Source organism: Sylvia atricapilla, chromosome 22 (assembly GCF_009819655.1).
Source record: "Sylvia atricapilla isolate bSylAtr1 chromosome 22, bSylAtr1.pri, whole genome shotgun sequence".
Lineage (NCBI taxonomy): Eukaryota > Metazoa > Chordata > Aves > Passeriformes > Sylviidae > Sylvia > Sylvia atricapilla.
The window spans coordinates 1,803,753-1,828,237 of NC_089161.1; the positions used below are offsets into that span (position 1 = coordinate 1,803,753).

The window sequence follows — 24,485 nt, forward strand, 5'->3', positions numbered from 1 at the left end:
CCTCTGGGGCTCCTCTGGGGCTCCTCTGGGGCTCCTCTGGGGCTCCTCTGGGGCTCCTCTGGATCTCCTCTGGGGCTCCTCTGGATCTCCTCTGGGGCTCCTCTGGGGCTCCTCTGGATCTCCTCTGGGGCTCCTCTGGATCTCCTCTGGGGCTCCTCTGGGGCTCCTCTGGGGCTCCTCTGGATCTCCTCTGGATCTCCTCTGGGGCTCCTCTGGGGCTCCTCTGGATCTCCTCTGGATCTCCTCTGGATCTCCTCTGGGGCTCCTCTGGATCTCCTCTGGGGCTCCTCTGGGGCTCCTCTGGGGCTCCTCTGGATCTCCTCCGGGGCTCCTCTGGATCTCCTCTGGATCTCCTCTGGATCTCCTCCGGGGCTCCTCGGGGCTCACCGCGGGCTCCCGGGAGTTGTAGTCGGAGCGCCCGGAGCGGAACTACGGCTCCCGGCTGCCCGCGGGAGCGCAGGCGGGGCGGCCTCGGGGCCGAGCTGCGGCTGCGGCACGGCGGGGACACGGCGGCGGGGACACGGCCGCGCTCCGGGGACACTGCCCGGCCGCGGGGCCGGGAGGGGAATTTCTCACAGCCGCAGCGGGATAAAGGCGGATCGCGGTGGAATAGCCCAGCAGAGCCCCTTCAGCCGCGGTCTCCGCCCGCCCGGGCGCGGCGCTGGGGATGGAGGAGGGACGGCGGCGAGCGCAGCGCTGGGCTCGTGGTTCTGGGGATCCTGGGCTCTGCCTTGGCGCTGAGGTACGTGCCTGCCTTTGCCTGGGCTCTGCCTCTCAGGATGGGGCGGCTGCAAGTGGCCGGGGTGGTTCTGGCCCCTTTAAGCCGGAATTTGGGGCTGTTTTAACCGAGGTGATTCTGGCCCCTTTACCGGGGTGATTCCGCCCGCTTCAGGCGGGATTGAGACCGCTTTAGCCCGGGTGATTCTGCTCACTTTATCCGGGCTGGTTCTGGCAAATGAGCCGGGATTGAGGTGCTTTTAGCCCGGGTGGTTCTGGCACCTTTAGCCCGGGTGGTTCTGGCACCTTTAGCCGGGATTGAGGAGCTTTTAGCCGGGGTGTTCTGGCACCTTTAGCCGGCATTGAGGACCTTTTAGCCCGGGTAGTTCTGGCCCCTTCAGCCAGGATTGAGGCCGCTTTAGCCTGGCTGATTCTGGCACCTTTAGCCGGGTGGTTCTGGCCCCTTCGGCCGGCATTGAGACCCTTTTAGCCCGGGTGTTCTGGCACCTTTAGCCAGGATTGAGGCCGCTTTATCCCGGCTGGTTCTGCCCCCTTTATCCCGGGTGTTTCTGCTCCCTTTATCCCGGGTGTCCCGGCCCCTTTATCCCGGGTGTTCTGCCCCTTTATCCCGGGTGTCCCGGCCCCTTTATCCCGGTTGGTTCTGGTCCCTTTATCCCGGCTATTCTGTACCCTTTATCCCGGGTGTCCCGGCCCCTTTATCCCGGGTGTCCCGGCCCCTTTATCCCGGGTGTCCCGGCCCCTTTATCCCGGGTGTTCTGTCCCCTTTATCCCGGGTGTTCTGCCCCCTTTACCCGGGTGTTCTGTCCCCTTTATCCCGGGTGTCCCGGCCCCTTTATCCCGGGTGTCCCGGCCCCTTTATCCCGGGTGTTCTGTCCCCTTTATCCCGGGTGTTCTGTCCCCTTTATCCCGGGTGTCCCGGCCCCTTTATCCCGGGTGTCCCGGCCCCTTTATCCCGGGTGTCCCTGCCCCTTTATCCCGGGTGTTCTGCCCCCTTTACCCGGGTGTTCTGTCCCCTTTATCCCGGGTGTCCCGGCCCCTTTATCCCGGGTGTCCCGGCCCCTTTATCCCGGGTGTTCTGTCCCCTTTATCCCGGGTGTTCTGTCCCCTTTATCCCGGGTGTTCTGCCCCTTTATCCCGGGTGTCCCTGCCCCTTTATCCCGGGTGTCCCCTCAGGTGAGGCCTGCCCTGGCTGAGGGGCCGCCATTCTGCCGCCGCCTCCGGTGTCCCTGCAGCCTGTGGGGAAAGGCACCTCGGGGCTGAAGGCGCGTGTGGATTTTCCTCTCCTGTTTCTTTTTTTTTTTTTTTTTTTTTTTTTTTTTTGTGTTTCCAGTCTGCCTGAATGGAGGCAGAAAGGGCCAGACTAAACCCAGGGAAGTTGGTGCAGCCGCGCTGGAGGCACGGGAGGTGTTTTGCTCTCGTTTCGCTGCCCGTGCTCAGCTGCAGAAATACTTTCTGAATGCCACAAATTCTGATTTTACTTCGCTGGGAAGCGAGTGAGCCCCGGCTCACCTTCATGGAGGTCACTTGAGCTTGGCTTTACTGCTGAACCTTCTCTCTTTTTGGCTAAGAGCCTCATGACATCCTCTGCACTTCTCTGTTGCCATAGGAGGAGTGTATGTGGCTCAAATGAGATACCATTTTTATTTCTCCTCTGTTTAGCAACTCTATGGCTTCCTGCAGCTGCTTGCTGTGAAGAATGATGCAGTTGTTCATCCTTCTAGGACCTTCCTCTGAGCCTGATTACCTGTTGAATTTTCCATTCGTGGTTTCAGGATCCGGAGGAGTGAATTGTCAAGGGATGCAGCTCCTGTAAATAACCCACATCCCACATTTTTTATGGTGGGAATGATGCTGTGTGACAAGTAGATGATGGAGATGACAAAGGGGACGCTTCCACAGCCCTGGCAGAGCTGGAGAGGTTCTTGTCCTGTTTTGAGCTTTGCTTTCTGCTTTGAGTTGTGGGTGTCTGGGTTTGTGTCTGGAGCAGGTGACATCTTTTGGGCACACAGTGGTTCCTTTAGAAAGTTCCTTTTTAACTTACCGTGCAGTAGTTTGGTATCATGTAACTCTCTGTACTCTCAGCTCTATCACTGGTGTATCCTCAGTCCCTTATGCCTGTTTTTCACACTGATTTAATTCTGTGGTGGAAGGGCAGGAGTTCTTTATTAACAAACAGCTTTTCAGCTGTCATTTAACAGCATCACCACAGGCTCTGTTTCACCGAAGAGTTATTCTGTTTTTAGGCTTCAGAAAGGTGAATGTGTTTCCCATCCCTTCCTCCTTGCACAGCTCCGTGAGTCACTGCCATGGGAAGGAGCTCCATATCTGTGTGATATTTGGCTCGGCACAATTCTCTGCTTATTCTGATATTGCTGTATAGCATCATATGTTTTGACATTTATTTTGAGTGCATGTTTGGAGCTCTGTGGCTGCGAAAATCCTCTGCCAAATTCGTGTACGAAGAATCTGTTATTCTCCTGCTTCGGTTTGCAATGGCCACTGCTGGGATTGTTTGGGAGAACCGGGATGCCTTTTCCACCAAAACTTTGTCAGATGTCTGGGAAACTGCAAAAAGCTGTGGGAGTGCTGTAAGTGTGGTGGTTGCAGTTGTCTCCTTCCCTTTTTCTTGGGGAGGGGTATGTCCATGGCTTTTTAAGCTGCCTTGATCTAGAAGTGGGTGGCTCCAGGAGCACAGAATTCTCAGAGCTGTGGCTGCTGCCTCAGAAACGAGCTCATCTCCTTCCTGCCTTGTGTTTGTGTGTGTTTGATTCTTGTTGCTCGCAGAGGTTGGTTTCTCTGGAGTTGAAGGCTTTCTCCAACCCAGTTCAGCTCTCTGAGGTTGTGTTGTCTCTGCCTGTTCCCATCAAATCTGTTTGCCTTGCTCATCATCTCTGCTCCAGGAGCGCTCCTGGGCTCTGGCAGGATTCAGGGCTGTGCTGGATGTGACTGTGCCACTCACAACAGCTCTGATCCTGCCCTGTCCCTCCAGTTGCTGTTTTCCAGGGATGGAATGGAGAGTCCTGTTTGAGTCCTGGTTGTTTTTCAAGGATTCTGATTCCTGAAGGGGCCAGGATTGTCGTACAGTGTTCTCAGAGGGAGAGCAGCACACCTTTCCATGCACTCTCCCTGGAAGCTCTGATGGGAGAGAGATCATTGAATTCTCCTTGATCTAAGAGAGAGTGGAGTCTGCTGTTTCTTGGGAGACTTGAAGAATTTAAATATTTCTTTTCCCTCTGTACTAGTGTTTGAAATTTCCAAGAACACAGAAGAAAATCTTCCAGCGTTTAGACTGGAACATGGAATCAGTGAAGTTACATTGGTGTGCTGGCAGGATATTCAGCTGATTGATCTTACACCTTGAGCCACATTCCCTGATGGAATCCCAAGGGAATTAGGGATGCATTCTGGATCAGGGGTTGAAACTTCCTTCTTTTCCTGTGACCATGGAGAACAGAACTTGGGGTTTGGAGTGTGTGAGCTTTGTTCTTGGCTCTGCCACCAATCCCTGTGTACCTACAGCTCCATTTCCCATCTGCAGACTGCTCTTGGATTCTCCAGAGTCCCCAGAGCACAGAGAAAACATCTGGACTTGTAAAATGCACAGAGCTGGAGGTGAACTGATGGATGTGCTGACCCTCAAAGCTTGTCTGAGTAAGGAAGGCAAGAGCTCCTCACTTAGTCCTGCTCCCACACGCCTGCCTGGCCAAAGGCACGTCAGGAGAGATTAGACTTAAACCTTCTGATCTGCTTTCAGAGCCCAGAAAGGGCAAGTTGCAGGCTGAAAGCAGGCAGGAGTGCAGTGCTGACCCTTCTGGAAGCCTGAAGGGGAATCTCAAGTTGGTAGGATGAGCTATCAAGGCTCATCAGGGATCCAGCAGGTTTTATGCTCCAGCTCCCTCAGCGCCAGGCCGAAGGAGCTGCTTTTCCTTTGGAAAAAATTGGAGGAGGAGGAAGAATTGTGTTCTTAACTCAGGAGATTTGTTAATCCCTTTTACCACCAGTGCTGAGGATCCCAGAGTCTAAATACCTGTGAGCAGCCCTACCTCAGAGCCACAGCTCTCAGGACATCAGAGTTAATCCCTCTTGATTTTTTTTTTTTTTTTTGCTCCTGCAGTAAATCAGGATTTTGATTTTTGAATGACTTCTGGGGGCACTTACTGACTTTCTGGACAGGCAGTCACGTCATTAGGTTGGGGTTTTATGAACTTTTAAATGCTTGTGCTGAGATTTTAATGGTAAATAGGAGTTGATAGCTGGTGTGAGAGAGATGCAGACCTGAGCTTTACCAGGGCTCCACACCATCAGCTCTGGGCCAGATGGTCTTGCCTCTGAGAAATATATTAGAGCAATGTCAAGGAAGAGCACAGTTGAAATCCGCTGCCAAGACAGATTTCTCACTGTTGGAATATGTTTCTGTCTGATCCTCTATTTCTAGATGATTGAAAATAGTTCTGGAAGGGATTTTGCTGAGGCCACCTAGTCCATCCTTTTCCACAAGGCATGATAAAGTACACTGAAACCCTTCCTGATAGATCTCTTAAGGTTGTCCTTTAAGCAGTGCAGATTTTCCAGCTGCCTTGGGTGGGTTGTAATTGACTTTATTAAACTTTTTTTTTTTTTTTTTTTTAATATTATGGCTTTTGTCACTGTACTGGGCACAGAAACAAGGGATGCAGGTGATTATTGACCTCTTAGTGCCAAGGGCCAGAAAAGTGATGTCAGGAAATGGACAGGAATCACTCAATACAATAATATTGAGTTTTTGTTTCTTTCCCACAGAGATCTTCCATGGAAAATTAAAATACCAACCTTCTATTTTTATCTATGCAAAGAACTTCATTCAAACTTAGCAAATAATGGCTTTTTTTTTTTTTCCCCTTAAACAACATTACCTAGTGGTTGTGTGTGTGGGCAGGGAGTATTTGTTTTTACTGTAAAGCCATGTAAATTTAACTGGGAGCTCTGCTATTGAGGAAAAAGTGGATTCTCATCAGCTGCTGAGCTTTTTCAAGGCTCCAGGCTCAAATCTGCAAACTGTCGGCTCCAATTAAAGCAAATGGCTGGAGCTGTTTTTTCCTCCCTCCTGGAAAGAACACAGTTCATCAAAAGCCAGAAGGAAATTTCATCGGGCTCATGAGCAATTATCTCATGGGATGTAATAAGAGAGATCCACGAAGATGCCCTGTGTGAACTTCCACTTGTAATCACTTTTAATTCTCCACTGGGCACACGAGCACTGATCTCACAAAAAAAAAAAAAAAAAGGAAAAAAAAAAAAAAAAAGCCTGAAGTTTTGCTGTGGAGTAGAAGCTGGCAGAGGGAATTTGTGCTTTTGTAGGGTTTGGTTGATGTTGATGTAGAAATGTGAATTTTGAGCATCCCTGAGCTGGCAGAGGATATTTCACCTTTCTGTGTGGGGTGGGTTAGCCCTGGCAGGCAGCTCCCTTTCACCCCAGTGGGACAGGGAACAAGACTGGAAGGGTAAAATTAAGGAATTTCCTCCCAAGGATTGCTTGGGAAGGCAAAAAGACTCCAAACATTCCCCTGTCTTATTTTTTCCTCTCAATTTTTATTGCTGAGCACCTCTGGTCACTCGGGGTTCAGCTGCCCTTGGCTGCTCCCTCCCAAATTCCTGTGCACCCTCAGCTTGAGTGGGAAAACCAGGAAAGGCTTTGATTTTTCAGCTCAGACCCCCCTGTGCTGTCAGCACTGCTTTGGTCACAAAAGCAGAGCACCAGACGAGTTGCAGTGAAGGAAATTAAATTAATCCCAGCCAAACGCAGCACCCTGTGGTGTGCCACAGCTTCTGGTGGTGGCAGCCTGTGCCAGCTGTTTGTTTGTGGTTGATGGTGGTGTTTCCTAAAGGTGCTGTTTGCATTTCAGGGTTTTAAAGCAAATATTGACCGTTGTGCAACGCAAGTTCGTTTTCATGGGTTTTAATCCTGCAGTTAGCAGGGAGCTGATTCATGAAAAACATTGTGCTGTGTCTTTGCTCCTGGGTGATCACTGTCACTTTGTGTTTAATTAATTTTGTTACTCAGTGCTGACAAAAAGCCCTTTTTTGGTGCACAGCTCTCAGTGACAAAGCCGGTTTGGATTTTGTGCAGATCGTTTTTGGAGCAGGTTTCAACAGAGGGGGGTTGAAATTTGAGTTAAACTGAAAGTTCAAGGCCAGCTCAGTTCAGTTTTTGTGTCCACTGCAGCTTTTGGGTCCTGCCACACTTACACACAATAAACCCAAAATTTGTGTAACTTCTCTCTTAACTTCTTCCACCTTTGGGTGGAAGATAATTTATTCAGATCATTTATTTAGATCATTTATTCAGATCATTTATTCTGAGGTTGGTGTCCATTTTTTAGGAAACCAGAATACTGGAATGAAGAGTTTGCACAAAGCTACTGCTGCTGAATATTAATAAATTTACTGGTGCTTCCTTTAGACCTGCATCCTTTCACAAGGTGAAGGAACAGATGGAAAAGCAGAGTGAAAACTACTCAAACATTGCCAAAAGGGAAAGGAACGACTCAGTGCCAGAACACAACCAGCGTAAAATGGAATGTCAAATTCACTTTGGCCAAAACAGATCAATGGGCTGACATTTGTAAAGGCCAAGTGTTGATTGCAGAGATAAAATGCTAGGTGGGGACTCTGAGCTGGTTATTTTTAGCCTTTCATCCCTTGTGTTTCAGGATGTGCCTGTGCCTGCTCTCATGCTGGAATGACAAGATATTAATCCCTGAGCAAAGGCTTATTAATCACCTGCTTTATTCTGTTTATGTAATACAGTTAAATATACTCTGGGAGCACGTGAGGTTTGGGCCCTGGAAATGATTTCACCTCATGCAAGGCTTTTTTTTTTTTAATGATTGATTGATTGGTTTCACCAGTGGCAGCTGCCCCATATCTGATTTTCTGATTTCAGCTCAGACTGGATTTATCAGTAAAATGGCTTCATTTATCTGCTGTTGGTATTTAAGCCACAAAAGCAGCATCTGCTCCTCTCTGCCTCCCTCCCCTGTGCCAGTGATGCCATTCTGCAAAATTTTAGACTAAACAAAATTCCTGACTGCACGAGGAGAAGGGAAGAAAAATGTCATTGAGGCCTTGTAGCTTTTTCAGGGGAGTCTCAGGGAATTCCAGACTGATTTGGGTTGGAGGGGACATTAAAACCCTGTTATTAATCCTATTTCCACATCCCCAGGTTGATCCAAGCTCTGTCCAGCCTGGCTTTGGACACTTCCAGGGATGGGGCAGCCACAGTTTCTCTGCTGCAAGGCACTGTCCATGTGGTGGTGGGTCAAAAATATTGATTTCTTGTGTGTTTTTCTGGTTTTCTGCTCTGTTTTCATCTAATAGCAACTATATTTGTGTGAATTTTAAGGTTTTTGGCATGAATGCTAACTTTGGTAATAACCTTATCAGCTCTAAGCCTTGAGCAGAGGTGTTGGATCCTGGTTGCCTGTTATTAAAGAACACAAAAGTGTTTATTTCTGGCTTGCAGGTAAGAAAACGGGTAGGGAACAATATTTGATGGTGCAGGTGAGCTCTGGGCAGGCACTGAGCTGGGAAATTTGTGTCAGGACAGGGGGAAAACCCTGCTGAACCTTATTTTTGTAGGAAAATACTCACAGGAGCAGTGGAGAGAGCAGTACTGCTAAAAACCAGCAGGTTTTAAGTCAATAGGAGCTGGCTTAATTCAGCCATTACACCAAAACTGTGTCTGTGTTGCTATTCTTGATGTGAGGATATGCAAATTTAAGTCTTGAAGCTTCACAGTGGTGGTAGCTGATCAATCTACACTTTGAATGGCTTGGTAAGACTTTATTTAACGGCAATGGAAGAGTCAGAAGAGTAAGAAATGGACAGTGATGTTATTTTCAGAATGTGCAGTGTGATGCTGGCTGCTTTGGGGGCTGATCCGTTGGGGAAGTTGGGAATTCTGGAGAAATGTTTGATTTGCAGTAGCCTGAGGAATGATCCCCTGCACGGACAAATCTCTCCAAACTGGAGCAAATCACCTCAGAAGACAATTCAAACTGCAAAATACATGTAAAGGGAAGAAAAGAAGCTGATGGTTTGTTTTTGGTGTTTTTTTTTTTCTTTTAAACACTTCCTCTGTTTACCGTGCTGTTCAAATAATGTGCTCATCAGGCTCCAGGCTCTTGATTTTTGTCAGCTGCTCACAGCACTGGGTTCTGTTTGCTGTGGGGCCAGAGCAGCAGCAACCTTTGCCTCCCACGAGGTGGAAACTGGGCTGTCACAGTTGACCATTGGCAGAAAGTTGCCACAATTATTACAGCTGAAATGTTGTGGGCTGAAAGCTGGAGTATTTCCCTTTTTTTTTTTTTTTTTTTTATTATTTTTTTTTTCCCAGTTAAGTTTTAGTGGAATTTCCTAAAACTCAGGGATTACATCTGTGCTGCTTTTCCCTGTGTCACAGTAGGCAAGGTCAAATGGTTTAGATGAGGATTCAGAAATCTGCTTTTCTTATAATGGATTATTCCTTCATGATTACTTGAAATTCCCATGGGAAATCGATGTTTTCTCTGTGAATCATTCCTGGCAGCTCTACCTGTCCTTCCCTGGAATAATTACAGCCCAGGCAGCATCAAGGGAGGAGAATTTGCTTCAGTGAGTGAAACATTTCCACTTAGGAAGTCAATAATGCTGCTCTGGCAAGGCTCAGACCACAGGAGCACCATAATTCATGTCATGAAGGTTCTGAGCAACCTTTTCCTCCTTTTCTGCATCTCCCCTGCGGAGGAGCTGGGAGTGCAGCCTGCTCTTGGTGCCTTTTGTGTGGAAAATGGAATATTCACGTCCTCAGATCAGCCAGCAAGGGGCTGCTGGTGGGTTTTTGCAGCTCTTTTAAAAGGATGCTGAGCCTCCAGCAGCATCCAGAATTTGTGGGAAGGTGCCCAGGGGAAGAGTGGGTTTGCTTTTCTGGGACACAGGGTTGGCTCTGCTGTCAGGATTCTCTGCTGGGCACTTGTCAGGATGTGTCAGTGCCAGCCTGCTCTGCTCTTTTCAGGTAAGGGAGGGATTGTTAATCCTCCTTTATGCTGTAGGGATTTACTTTTTGTGGGTTTGTGGGACAGCCTGGAATGTTCTTAGATCAATAATTGCTGGAGCTGGCGTCGCTTTCCTTGGAGGACTGCGAGTTCTCAACCTGTGGTGGTTCATTCATTCCTGGGGAGAGGAAGAAGGCAGAAGAAATGGCAGAAAACCCTTTTAAGGCTGGGAAGTGACCCTCTATCCCCATCCCCATCTGTGGAATTTGTTGCTTCCTTCCCTAAGCCTGGAATTCCTTTTCCCACTGTTAGTTCCCACCCCCGGTTCCCTCGGCTGAAACAGGAAGGGGTGGTGGTGGTTCTTTTTAGGGAGAAGCCCTGTAACAATAATTGAATCGTGCTTTATTTTGCATTGTTGGATGTTCCCATTTGTTTTCTCTGCTTGACTGCCTTGACTGATTCATAGCAGCCTTTTAAAAAAGCAGTTCTGCCTCTCAGTTGAAGCAATAAATAGTCCACTTTATTCATCTCGGATCTGGAAGGAGAGGGGGAATCTCACTAGGCTCTAAAAAGGAGATCCTTTGATAATTCCTGCTCTCATAAAGACAGTAAACACTGGTGCACCTTCAGCTCAGCAATGTTACATCCACCCCCACAAAAAAACCCAAAAAAAAACCAGATGAAAGAGTCGCCCAGAGCGACTTTTAGTGATGATTAGAAGGGAGGATGATGTGAGGTTCACAAGGACAGCAGGGTTTGATGCTGTTCTCCTTGTGACAGGGGTTTGGATGTCACAGCAGTGAGCACAGGGGGAGGCAGAAGCTGAGCACAAATCAGGCTCATTCTGCACTCTGGAAATGTGTTTTTGCATCAAAAGACTCCTCCATGCATTCAAAAGGGGATGTTTGGCTGGAGGACTGGGTTTATTTTTAGGGTTTGGGGGTTTCAGTGGCTTTTATTGGTGGGTGGGAGCATTGAGAGCACATCTCAGTGCCCAGAGCTGCTCCTGCTGCTGGGGCTGAGCACATCCCCTCAGCTGGAGCAGCTCCTCACCCTCTGTCTCATGGCACTGGGGGAGCTTTGCTTGTGCCATCTGCGTTATTTATTCCTTGGCATCCTCTTGGGATCCTTTCTTTCCAGTTTTGAGAAAATCTGGATGTTAGGTTAGCTCAGGAGGAGGAGGAGGAGGGAGACCCAGGGATGCCCGAGGATGCTACAGAGAATTTTCCAGGCTCTACACATTGAAAGCCACATTCCTCTTCTCTGGCTTGTCATGCTGAGAGAAACCAGGATTTGAGAATCTGCTCGATGTGAGGATCTGATTTAATTCAGAATTGAGGATGTGCTGCATCTGTGTGGTGTTCACCTCATTTACCCATTGTCATGGCAACAGTTGGGAAGGCTGGCCCTGTCTCACTGATCCCAGCACTAAATCTGCTGGCTTTGGTGCAGGATGAGCAGCAGCTCTGCCCTGTTCCTGCTGCAGCTCGTGGATAAATAACAGGAAAAGAACTGAAATTAATCTGACGTTGGCCATGTTTTTGTAAAACTGGCATTACTTGGGCAAAACAGACAAATGCTTCTTTTAGGTTTTAAAACTTCCTGTATCCTCAAATCAAAACCAAAACTGACTTGAAGGGCAAGTGAAACTCGACAGTGCTGTGTTAAGAGAAGATGCATGTGAGGAGACTGCCTGAGAAATAGACTGAGGATGACTTTTATTGGTAAAATCGTGCTGCTGGCGCTTTCTTGGTCATTTCTTTCAATTTTATTTACTGTGCTTGCTTGTTTCTGCTGCTCTTGTGTCTCTGGTGGCTCTTGTGCTTATTCTTGAGTTTGGAATCAAGGGCTGGTACTGGAATTTTGCAGACTCCTTGCCCAGTTCTCTTCCATTATGCACAGCTCTCTGGAACAGGTTTTTGGATATTGTTGCAGATGCTGATGAGCCTTGGAAGCCTGGTTAGTTTTTATATCATACTTAAGCTGTGAGAATCCCAGTTCTGAATAAAACAGAGATATATCTCTTCAGCAGGTCAGGTTTTTTCTGCAGCCAGATCATTCTGGAGGGAAATGTGACGTGTGGAGTGGTACAACCTGAATTCCTGTTGTTTTTCCAGGGGAAATGTGACACGTAGAGTGGCACCACCTAAATTCTTGTTGTTTTTCTAGGAGAAATGTGATGTGTGGAGTGTCATCACCCAAATTCCTGTTGTATTTCCAGGGGAAGTGTGATGTGTGCAGTGTCATCACCCAAATTCCTGTTGTATTTCCAGGAGAAATATGACATGTGGAGTGTCATAATCTGAATTCCCATTGTATTTCTAGAAGAAATGTGATGTGTGGAGTGTCATCACCCAAATTCCTGTTGTATTTCCAGGAGAAATGTGACGTGTGGAGTGTCATCACCCGAATCCCTGTTGTATTTCCAGGAGAAATGTGACGTGTGGAGTGTCATCACTCGAATCCCTGTTGTATTTCCAGGTGTGCTGACCATGCTGCCCACGACGCCGCCAGCGCTGCCGCTCATCCCGCCCGTCTCCGACGCCCCTCAGCAGGAGGAATTTTAGGATTTGCCCTGCAGATCCATGGACCTGGACCCCTATGCCAGCATGCAGGTCGGGATGAGGGTAGTCCGTGGAGTGGACTGGAAGTGGGGCAGCCAGGACAGCGGCGAGGGCAACGTGGGCACGGTGGTGGAGATCGGCCGGACGGGCAGCCCCACCACGCCGGACAAAACCGTGGTGGTGCAGTGGGATCAGGGCAACAGGACCAACTACCGCACGGGCTTCCAGGGGGCTTACGACCTGCTGCTCTATGACAACGCCCAGATAGGTGAGCAGAGCAAGGGACAGCTGCTGGCACGGCCACCTCCTGTCCCAGGTCACACCTGCTCCGTGTGCCGGCCTTTGGTGCTCACCTGTGGGGTGATGCTGAGCTTTGTGCATGGCCAGGATGTTCCTGCTTCCCTCTGTGCAGGGGTTCTGCTTGAGCAGGGTCTGGGCAAGGGCACAGCCACCTCCTGCCCGTGTCACTTGTGCCTTTGACACCACCTGTGCATGGCCAGGATGTTCTTGTTTCCTTATGTGCAAAGGCTTTGCTTGAGCAGGGTCTGGGCAGGGGCACAGCCAGTGGCACAGCCACCTCCTGCCCGTGTCACTTGTGCCTTTAACACCACCTGTGCATGGCCAGGATGTTCTTGTTTCCTTATGTGCAAAGGCTTTGCTTGAGCAGGGTCTGGGGAAAGGCACAGCCAGTGGCACAGCCACGTCCTGCCCGTGTCCCTGGTGCTGGAACAGCCTTTGACACCAGCTATTCATGGCCAGGACATTCCTGTTTCCCTCTGCTTGAGCAGGGTCTGGGCAGGGGCACAGCCAGTGGCACAGCCACCTCCTGCCCATGTCCCATGTGCCTTTGACACCAGCTGTTCATGGCCAGGACATTCCTGTTTCCCTCTGCTTGAGCAGGGTCTGGGCAGGGGCACAGCCAGTGGCACAACCACCTCTGCATGTGTCCCATGTGCCTTTGACACCAGCTGTCCATGGCCAGGACATTCCTGTTTCCCTCTGTGCAAAGGCTCTGCTTTCCCACTTTTCCCATCTGTGAGCTGAACACTTTCACTGACTTTGTCATTCTGCAGACTTTGTCATTCTGCAGAGAGGCCCTTCAGCCAGGAAATGGATATTTCAAATGACACATATCACTTCACATTTCATTATTGCATCACCTACAAGACATGATTTTTTTTCCCCTTTAAAACATGCATTCGTCAGGTTTCATTCAAATCCCCTTTACAGCCGTGTGTCCTAATTCTGTAAAGTGTGGATTAGAGGAGTAGATTCATTCAGAACACTTGTGCCAGGGTTTTCTAGCCCTTAAATAATTTCTCTTTAGAAGCAGAGCTGTTTGAATGCCCAGCCCCAAGCGTGGCACTCTGCCATGAGCACTATTTGTGCTGTAATGAACAGAGCTGTTTACTTTAGACACGACTGGGATAAAAAATGGGAATGTAAGAAGCTCTAAAGAGATAAACACAGGACTCACAGGATTTCTAGGTTCATTGTGTTTGTGTGTGAAGTATTCCTGCCTGCCCTTGGCTCAGTGAAAACTCTTTTTCTGGAAGGGTTTAGCATTCTGCACTGCTGGAAGGGTGGTTCTAAGGTGTGAAGGAGCTGTGGCTTGCTGCTGCAAATTAAAAGTACTATTTGTTTAAATTTCTCCAGATCAGTCAGTTTGGATCCCACATCCCTCTCTTTAAAGATGCTGCTGTTGCAGATGCTGCAGCAGAGTTCTCAGGGGTGTCAAAAGCCAAATCAGCACCTCAGAGAGACTTGAGCACAGGTTCCAGGTTTTCCAGAGGTCTTTTCCTGGGTGGGTTTGGCATTCTGCAGTGCTGGAAAGGACGGCTCTAAGAGCCTGCTTTTCCCTGGAATTTGTGTGGATCTCAAAGATCTTTTCCTGGGTGGGTTTGGCATTGTGCAGTGCTGGAAAGGGTGGTTCTAAGAGCCTGCTTTTCCCTGGAATTTGTGTGGATCTCAAAGATCTTTTCCTGGCTGGGTTTGGCCTTCTGCAGTGCTGGAAAGGGTGGTTCTAAAAGCCTGCTTTTCCCTGGAATTTGTGTGGATCTCAAAGATCTTTTCCTGGGAGGATTTGGCATTGTGCAGTGCTGGAAAGGGTGGTTCTAAGAGCTTTTCCCTGGAATTTGTGTGGATCTCCCATTCCCTTTTGCTCCCCCAGGTGTCCGTCACCCCAACATCATCTGTGACTGCTGCAAGAAGCACGGCATCCGAGGCATGAGGTGGAAATGCAAAATGTGCTTTGACTACGACCTGTGCACCCAGTGCTACATGAACAACAAACACGACCTGTCCCACTCCTTCGAGCGCTACGAGACCGCTCATTCCCAGCCGTGAGTCCTCTTCCCCCTCAGCACCTTTGGGGGGTTTCATTCCATCCTGGGGCTCTCCAAAACCTGCTCTGTGCACCCCAGGGCTCTGCAGAATAACCCAGCAGAACCCAATTTTTACACATCTGGATGATTGATAAAGGATTTCATGTGAATATATCGGGCAGCGCTCAGGTTTTGCTGGTTGGGGTTTATGACCAAAAAGGTTTGTTCTGTAGAATAATTCCACTTTATGGGGCTCAGTTCCATCCTGGGGCTCTCCAAAACCTGCTCTGTGCACCCCAGGGCTCTGCAGAATAACCCAGCAATAATTCAGAACCTGACTTGTACATGTCTGTGTGATTTATAAAGTAATTCGTTTAAATACATTGGGCAGTGCTCAATTTTTGCTGATTGGGTTTTAAAAGGTTTATTCTATAGAATAATGTCAGGCTTGGTTAGGTTTTATGAAGCTGCCTGAAAAAAAAAGGCAGCAAACAGAAATCTGCAGAGTGTTTTTATAAAGTGACAAAAAGAATGATTTCAACTGTTTTTTTCCTTTTTCTCTTCCTCAGCATCCCCCACAATTAAATAATTTCTCAGACATGCTTTGCTATTTGCTCTTCTCAGGCCACAGGGAGGCTGACAGGGATCTTGCACTCCCAAATTATTGATTTATTCTTGGGGTCTATTCACTGAAGAGCAGCACTTTCTCACTTACTCCTATTTTTTTTTTTGGAGTTGACTGCTGCACTGATGCCTGTGGAACAGCATCTGTAATTTTATGCTCCTCCATAATTTGCCAAAACATGGGAAATCTGTTCTCCTGTCCTGAGGAAGAACTCAAAAATAGTCTCAGCAGTACTTTTATTTGCATCTCCTAAAGTGGGCATAAAGATGAGTCATGTAATCCTCTTGCCTTCAGGAGAAGGAATATGAAATCAGCTTATCTCTGTCATTGATTTTCCTTTTCTTTTTTTTTCCTTTTTTTTTCCCCCTATTTTTTTTTTGGCCTGCCTTTGAAAATATCACGGTGCCTTGCATCCATCTGTGGAATGAAAAGTGTAATGACTGTGCTCAAGGCAGTGGTGTGGGATTTGCAGCTGCTTTTCCTGCCCTGTGGCATTTTGATTTTTGCCAGAGTGGTGCCAGCCTTGGCTGAGCCAGAATTCCCAGTCCTGGCAGAGGAGGGATGTTGCTGGCCAGAGAATCTCCCCTCTGAGCTCTTGAGATTTGTGTCTATCCACCAGATTAGGGTGTTTCTGGAGCTTGTGTTAATATGAGAAGCCAGCCCAGATCCTACTGTGAAATGAGCTTCACAATTTGGTGTGTCTATAAAAATACACATCTCTATAAAAATAGACATTAGGGTTTTTTGGGTTTTTTTTTTCTCTTTCTATTAATAACAGAGTTATCTCCAAGTAGTTACTCAGGGATGCCTGCTTGTGTCTTTTATTTGAGCTTTAATGTACATCATTTTACTCACATTTAAGTTAAAATTAAAAAGGCACTGCTGCAGAGCAGCCCCAGGTTTGTGTCCTGTGCTGAGGATTTCCCAACCCTGCAGGTGGGAAATCCTTTGGGCAGCAGGGACCTGACCCTCCCCAGGAGCACCTGGGATCAAAAAGGCAGATTTCTAGGTAATTTTTCCTCAGCACTCATCCTCTGCAGAACTTGTTCCTTTTTTTTTTTTTTTTTTTTTTCCTGAGGAATCTGAGCGGTGGAAGACAGAAATAAAGGAATTTCCTTTTCCAAGGCTGGTCTGTGCCTGTGTCCAGGCTGCTGCTGGAGTTGGGCAGTGCAGTTCTTGCTGTCAGGGTGAAAAGGGGAGCCTGGAGCACGGCCAGGAGCCCTGCCAGGGCCAGAGCTGTCCTGTGTGAGCTGTTTGACTTTGCCAGAAACTGCAGCTCTGGAACTGAACTGCCACCATGGAATGTGGTGGAAGCTCTGGAGGGAGAGCAGGATGTCGTGTCTGATGGTGCTTTTTGCTTGGCTTGGAATTTTTTCCCTTAATTCTTTCACCTTTTAATTTTTTTAAATTTTTTTTTTCCTGTGAATGTGGCTGGATGAGTGGTTGAATTGGAATTTTTTCCTTTAATTCTTCCACCTTTTAATTTTTATTTTTTTTTCTATGAGTGTGGCTAGATGAGTGATTAGAGAAAATGTGATACAAATTAACTTAATTAGACAAAGACATAGGCCAGAATGCCTGATACCAAATCTTTCTAAAATCAGCACTGCTCTGATTTACTTTGCTATGCATTAGCAGGAATAAGGATCTTCAGAATAACAAGCAGTTGATAAAAAAAGGAATTAAAAAAGAACACAAAAAGAGACACAGCATGAACCTGTCAGGTGTGGCAGTGATTTCTGGGAGCCTCCATAAGGGGCCAGGATAAAACAGCAGGTTAATTGGATAATGGACCACCTCTCCTGCTGTTCCTGCCTGGCAGGTATTGATTCCTGCTGAGTTTGGGGATGGAGAGGAATTAGAAATTTTCCAGCAAGAAGCTCCCCTGTTGTGGAAAGCTGCAGTTTTTCAAGCTGAATGAAAGGTTCACGTTGTGGTTCTTGGAAAGTCACTCAGCTTTTGGAGGTTGTCAGAAATGGGTTTGGGTTTCAGGATTGGACCGAGGGTGGCACAATAACTGCAATAAATGTGTGTTTTGTGCACCTTTCACACAGGGAGCTGGCAAATGAATTCACATTTACTCAGAAAGGCCTGGCAGTGCAGGGGCAGGGAGCAGTGGGAACATCTTTGCTTTAATGCAAATGTGATTTGTGGAGAGTGCTCTCCATTAAGGGTGGGATGTCCTGGGGTGGGACAAGGGGCATGGACCACCTTGGAACAATCCCTGGGGAGAATTTCTGTGGAATAAGGGAGGTCTGAGCTGTGGAGACACTTTGCCTCAGGCACTGCAGCATCCTTTTCAAGAACAGAAATTGCCTGCTTATGACTCACTGGGACTATTGCTTAGATCACTCATCTCTATTTTTCTTTTTTCTTCTTTTCTTTTTTTTTCTTCCTTCTATCTAAAGTAGAAGATAAAACCTTCAGCAGTTCCCTAAGGACAAAAAGAGAAAAATCAGAGTATTTAAAAAGTGGTAAATGCTGTGTGGATTTGGGTTTTGTAGTTGAGTCTCCTTTACACACCAGGATTCTCCCTGCTCCTTTCTCTGGCAAGGAATGGGGTTGGTTTTTCACTAATTCCTGCTGTTGCTGCCACCCCTGGCCATCTGAAGCAGGCAAGGCCAACATCCCTGTTTGTAGCAGGTCACTAATCCCAGGATTTAGGAGGATTTAACCCCAGACAGGCACTGCAGAGGGTTCCCAATCAGTTTTCTAAAGAGGCTTTGAAGACACCTTTACCTGAAGGCTCTTTCAGCTCTTAAAATGACCCGAGTTTGAACTTAAGGTGACAGGAGGTGCTGATTTATTTATTTTTTTTAATTTTGCTATTTGAAGTAATCTCTTCCTGACCTCCTAATTTGTTATTTTTTATTGGTCTTGTTTGGCCTGAATTTTTATGAGTGTCATGGGAGAGGCTCTCATCTTGGCTTAAAAGGATGGAACAGCTCAGTTTTACTGAAGAGCTTTTTTTCGGAGCTGTTGTATCCATTTGCTGAATATGTGCTTAGTAATTGGAAGATAAATCAGTGTCTGTGAGCAGGGCAGCAAAGCAAAAGCTCATCGAGTTTATATTAGGGCTGGAAAAGTCAGGCACACTCTGGTGAGTTCTGCAAATAATCCGACCTGAGATCACCTCAGACAAAAGATGAATGTTGGTACATTCTCATGCAGCACCAACATTTTGCTTGGATCACCTGCTCAGGGCTGGGGCTGAGCTGAATTTCAGATGTGGTACATTTTACCCAGGCTATTTTCTAGCCTTCTCTCCCCAATAAATCACAACCTCAATAGTTTTTCACAAGCTCTGGTTTGTTGGTTTTTGTTTTTTTTTTTTTTTCCTGGCAAACAATGGAGCTGGAGGAGCCAGCGAGCTGCACAGGGAAATGTTTTGTGTAATCAAGCACAAGAAATACAAATATTTTCTCCCACTGTGTTTTATCCTGTAGTCAAAACAGAAATTGCAGTTATTTTCATCTGTAATTCTTAAACCAGCTCTGTCTGGTGGAGTTACCAGCTGGATTTGGAAACCAGATCCAGGAACAAGTGCGTGCTCTGATTTAGGTCTGTGCACTGCAGACCCATTCCAGGCAGCTTCAATAAATCCAACCTGCCATCTGTGGCTGCTTCTGCTGAGGGCTGAACTAATCCAGCAGCTGAGTGACAACTGCTGGGTGTTTGATTACTGGGCAATAAAAGGCTGCAGGTTTATTTACACAGTAACCTCCTCAACGGGGGTTATTTATACAGTGGCAGTTTAAGCTGAGAAATCTGGGTGAGGAATATTTGGAATCTGATGAATTTATTCATATGATTTTTTTTTAATCTGTTAATGAATTTGTTTGATTTTACTTTAGGGAACAAAAAAAAAAAAATTACCATGATTTGCCAGAGAAATTGACTGTGCCTCTTTAAAAAACTCCAAACTTGAACTCCAAGGTGTATTGTCATACTGGGGCTTCCCTTGTGTCATTTGGATTTTTTCTGTTTGATTTTTAGACCAGGGATTGGGCTTCAATGACACATTTTATCTTCATCTTTTCTGGAATTACATGATCAAAACTGCAAGCAAGAGAAACCTTCACTGCACCAGCTTTAGCCTGGGTTTTGAACTAATGATGATGTTTGGAGGATGATAACAAGGCATTTTCACTCCCTGTGCTCAGTGGTGTTTCTGCATCTTCTGTGTGCAATATTCTGCCTTTAAATGCTCTGGATGAACCTTCTCTGAGAGCACAGTTGGGGAAAACTGTCTGCAGGAACCTTTTTAATTCCCATGTGGTATCCCTGGGCTGAAACCTTCCCTGCTGTGGCTTTCCAGAGCAGGATTTGATCCGAGTTACTTCAGGGGTTACCAAAAAACCACAGCTTTTACTTAGAAATATACAGCTGGTTTTGTCAAGGAAGGAGAGGATTGAAAAGGAAAAAAAATCTGGGTAAAAGACAGTTCCTGAAATAGTTTTCTGTGATCCTGATCCCTCTCCAGTGTCCTTGTCTTAGTCTGGTTCCTGCTTGAGCAACCAGCAGCCATCTGTCAGAACTGCCTTCCTTTATCCTTTGCTGCAAGAGCTTCAGGAAAAGCTGTGCTGGGGGGATTAGAAAAGCTGAAATTTCTTGCATTGAGGTCACTTTTATGTGTAGTTCCTGCGAGATCTTCATGTTGGCCTTTCTCTGGAGGTGGATCTTTGTGCGTCCTGCAGGGACGTGGGTTTGTGTCTCCCACGAGTTGAAAATCCAGTTTAGAGCTGTGCCTTTCTGAAGGGATTCTTGTGGTGTTTATGACCTGCCACCTCACAAGGTGACCATCCCTTCTGCTTCCCAGTCCCCTTCCCTGTGTTGATTTCTTCAGGTAAGAGCTTTCTGCAGCAGAAAGATCTCCCAAAACTCATCAGCCACGCCTGCTGTGAAGGAGCTCTGCCTTGCTGCTGCCAATTAAAAGTAGAGTTTGTTTCAATTTCTCCAGATCGGTTGATTTGGATCTCCCATCCCTCTCTTTAAAGCAGGAGTGTTGCTGCTGTTCCAGATGCTGCAGCAGAGTTCTCAGGGATGTCAGAAGCCAAATAAACACCTCAGAGAAACTTGAGCACAGGCAGAACATCCCCAGGGAGTGGTTCCTGACATGCTGGAGAGAGCCATAACTTCATTCTGTACAGGACACGCTCCCAAGTGCTTTCTGGGCTCTGCAGTAATTTAATATCCTTGGAATTTGTAGGGCAGAAATGGGCTGCAGACTTTGTGCTGTCATAATTAACATTGTTATTAAAGGCAGTGTCACAGTGATTAAATTTATCCCGGGGGTATTTTTGCATCACGCTGGGGAACTTTGGTGGTTATCCAGTATTTGGAGCACAACACTGAATTAGATTGAAACCTTGATAAGAATGATTGGCTGAGGATATCTGGGGCTTGCATCACTCTTTGGTGGTGCTGGTCAGGATTTTGGTGACAGGAGGGCAGTTCTGGGGGGTGGCCCCCCAGCATTTCAGCAGCACAGGAGATGGAGTTCCTTACGTTTTCCTTCTTTAAGGAAGCTCAGCTTTCTGAATTGATCAGCTTTGGTTTTTTGGTCCCCATCCACAACTTTCAGAGGAAGTGGCAGGTTAATGTGAGGGTGTTGAGCTGGGGAATGACTGCTGTTACATGATGATCCAAAAAGGGAACTTCTGCTAAGAATAGAATGAGTGGTGGATATTTGGCTATTTAAACATCTTAAGCTCAGCTCAGTGCTTTATTTTACTATCACTAAGAATCCTTGCATTGAATCCCATGCCTTGGGAGAGAAGGGTTTGGAAGAGAGAATTATATTTTTATCACTTTGTCTCAGGCCTTGGCTCAGACATCTTTGATAAATTATCAGAAAACCATTGAACAAAATGCAGTGCAAACATCTAAGCTCTTTCAAAGGCTGTACCCAAATCCACGCTGGTTTTTGAAGCCAGTCTGTAGTGCCTGACACAATGGAATAAAATGAATGCTGAGCAGTAGCTCTTTATAGCTGAGCTTTTCCCTCCACTGTCATTATCTTCTTTCATAACAATCTCCAGCCTTGATGGTGCTTAAACCAGACAAAATCTCAACCCTCCAAATACAGAGGCCTTCATCTTCCTCCTGTTGAGCTCCAGCCTGGGTAATTAATGAACATTCAGTGATTGTTAAGAGCAAGGCATAATAAATCATCTCTGCCTCTTTTGAAACACAGCAGGTTGTAAACCACAGCTGGGAGATCTGGTAACAGGTTAAGAAAAGTAAAAGACTTAAGCATTTACTGGATAAGTAAACGAGTAAGTTCAAGCCATAAGCTTTTTATCCTCCTGAGTCTCCACCTTCCCTCTGGAGGCATTAGATGGAAAATAAATGCAGTGCTCTGAGGTCAGCCCTGCCCCCAGGAAATGTCCCCTCCCCTTGCCCTGTGGAACAGCTGCTGAACTTGGGTGGCTGTGTCTGGGCTGGGAGTTGCCAAGAGCCAGTCTGGCTCCAGGGGCATGGATTGGGGCACTTTTGCAGTCACTTAGAAAAGGGGATTGCACCCTGGCTGAGCAGCCAGGCAGGTCCCCGTGGGTTTTGGTGGCCTGGTAACTCATGAGAAGGTTTTGTGGCATCCTGGGGACAGCACACCCAGAGCCAGCAGAGAGGCTGCAGTGACATTATGGGAATTGGGAGCTGCTTTAACAGGACGTCAGACCCCCTGTTCACGATCACGTAGGTACCTTTTTTCCTTTTCCCTGCAGCTGGGGTGGGTCTGTGCTGTGGTTTGGGGTGCAGGGCAGGTGGGAAGGTCTGTGAGAGCCTGGGAATGGTCCAGCCACAGCCCTGCTGGTGTGAGCTGCTCTGATTTTCTGCCTACAGGATGTGCTGAGCTCCACAAACACCTCGTGCAGGGCCACCCCAGGAATGTCCTTTACCCTAAAGTGAAGGATGGTGCTGATGTGACAGCCCTCAGCTGGGGCAGAGCTTTGTCAGTGTCTGTAACAACAACGACAAATTCATTTGTTTCCTCTGATTTTGTTTTTCCAGGGTCCTAGTGAGCCCTCGGCAGAATCTGACCCGCATCACATTAAAAGGGACTTTCCAGGGGGCTAAAGTGGTCCGTGGGCCTGACTGGGAGTGGGGTAACCAGGATGGTAAGCTGCTTTTGGGATGTCCTGTAGTACACCATTTCACCATTTGAGGGGGTTTTTCATATATTTGAGGGGTTTTATACATATATATATATATATATATATATATAGGGGTGTCCTATAGAACACCATTTGAGGGTTTTTTTAATATATATATATAGAGGGATGTCCTGTAGGACACCATTTGAGGTTTATATATATATAGAAGGATGTCCTGTAAAACATAATTTGAATTTTATTTATATATATATGTAAAATATTCTTTTATTTTTATTTTACATATATATATATATATAAAATATTCTTTTATTTTTGCAAATGGCTGATTGAAAATCTGCATGCTGAGCAGCAGAGCTTCTAGGGGAGTTGTTCAGGTGATGCAGGTGCCTGTTCTTTAGAGTAATTAATACCCATTGTTTTCTTGTATTTGTTATTTGTCACATATATGTGACATAAACCATGTCCAGGGTGTGGGGAGGAAGTTCTGCTGCTCCTCTTTCAGAGATGTAAAAACCACTGGGAACCATCCTGGAAGTTCTTGTGTGAAACTGTAAATGCAGACCATGTTACAAGAAAATAAAGACTCCTCTCTTCTTGCAAGAACTTTAATTGATAGTGGAAAGTTTATCTGACTTTGTGTACAGTATCCATTTGCTTTTGGAGTTCTGTGGAATGTCCTTGTTTGGATACTTTTAAGAACAGTGAGGAGAAATTCTCTCTTAAGGAGGGTTTCACATGGTGCACTAATGAAGGACTCTTTGGTTACTGGAGAATGGTTCCTGCTTTCTGCAGGAATTGAAACCTTCAGGCTGAAAACGCAGTGGGACAAAAATGCCTTTTTGAAGCTGCTCTTGGGCTGTAATGCCTGTCCCCAGGTCACTGATAGCAGTTTCAGGGCTAAAGGAGCTTCCCTGCCCGTTGATCCCAGAGCCCTGCACACACACTGGCGTGTTTACAGCTCCTTTTACCCCTGAAGAATTAAGTCAAAAGTTCAAAGGTTTCCAAAGTTGACTCTGCCATTTATTGCAGCTCTGGGTTCCGTGGAGGACGTGGATCCTTGCGGGGTCTGAGAGCAAAAGCAGCTTATGCTCAATACAGCTTATCCATCCTTTTGAGATCAGAGCAGCATTTACATGTCTGAGACTTGGGTTGCTTACGGTGGTGCTGACCTGAAAGCAGCTCCCTGAGAGCAGGAGCAGTGAGAGGAACCCTAAATCCACCCCTCAGCTGCTCTCTGGTTTTGGTAGAACTGCCACCAAAACCCAGTGTTTGGATTGTGCTTTTTGGATTTTTCACCTCCTTCATGCTGTTCGATTTCAGGACTTCACAGACAATCAGAAGTTCCTCAGTGAGGCAGATGTTGCTGTCCCCGTTTGGGGAAGTCCTGGGGAGCTGCTGGGACTTGTCCAAGTGCACCACAGAGTGTCTGTGGGGTTGGGAATCTGCAAACCCTGGTTGCCTTCACAAGCAATTGTCTCTTGGATCACAGGTTCACCTCCACACATCCATCCCTCTGTTCTGGGTTCTTCCAGCTGCCCCTTGCTTGAAGAAAACAAAGTTTATTTGATGTTCCCCTAGATGGATGGTGCTGGGGAGAGATTTGAAGACCCTGGGTGGGTTTTGAAGCACTGCTGAGGGGTGTTTTTTTGTTGCCACAGTGTGGTGCCACGACACCACGTGTGCGTTCCCTGCACACCAGGAATCCTCCGCAGCACCATTGCAAAATGAATGGCTCTCAGCAAATTTAACACAGAGATTCCCTCCTGACTGGTCAATATGAGTTGTCTCATCATCCACTTTTCCTGATTTTTCCCTTCTTTTCCTCCCCAGGGGGTGAAGGCAAGACTGGCCGCGTGGTGGATATCCGGGGCTGGGACGTGGAGACTGGCCGCAGCGTGGCCAGCGTCACCTGGGCAGATGGAACCACCAACGTCTACAGGGTGGGCCACAAGGGAAAGGTGGACCTCAAATGTACTGTGGAGGCTTCTGGGGGCTTCTACTACAAGGAGCACCTCCCGAAATTAGGTGGGTGGAGGCAGATCTTTGCCGAGGGAGGTTTTTGTTGAGAGGTTGTGATTCACGCGGCCGTTGGCGCCGAAGCTGTTTTT

General features: G+C 47.1%; 1 protein-coding gene across 1 annotated transcript in view; it reads left to right on the forward strand.

Annotated features, from left to right (window-relative positions):
- Positions 1-602: 602 nt before the first annotated feature.
- MIB2 (MIB E3 ubiquitin protein ligase 2) overlaps positions 603-24,485 on the forward strand; it is a 42,413-nt gene continuing 18,530 nt past the window's right edge. The window contains exons 1-5 of the mRNA XM_066334133.1: positions 603-742; positions 12,231-12,581; positions 14,484-14,655; positions 22,274-22,380; positions 24,208-24,402. Of these exons, the coding sequence (XP_066190230.1) occupies positions 12,335-12,581; positions 14,484-14,655; positions 22,274-22,380; positions 24,208-24,402 (721 nt within the window). The 5' untranslated portion in view covers positions 603-742; positions 12,231-12,334. The remainder of the gene's footprint in view (positions 743-12,230; positions 12,582-14,483; positions 14,656-22,273; positions 22,381-24,207; positions 24,403-24,485) is intronic.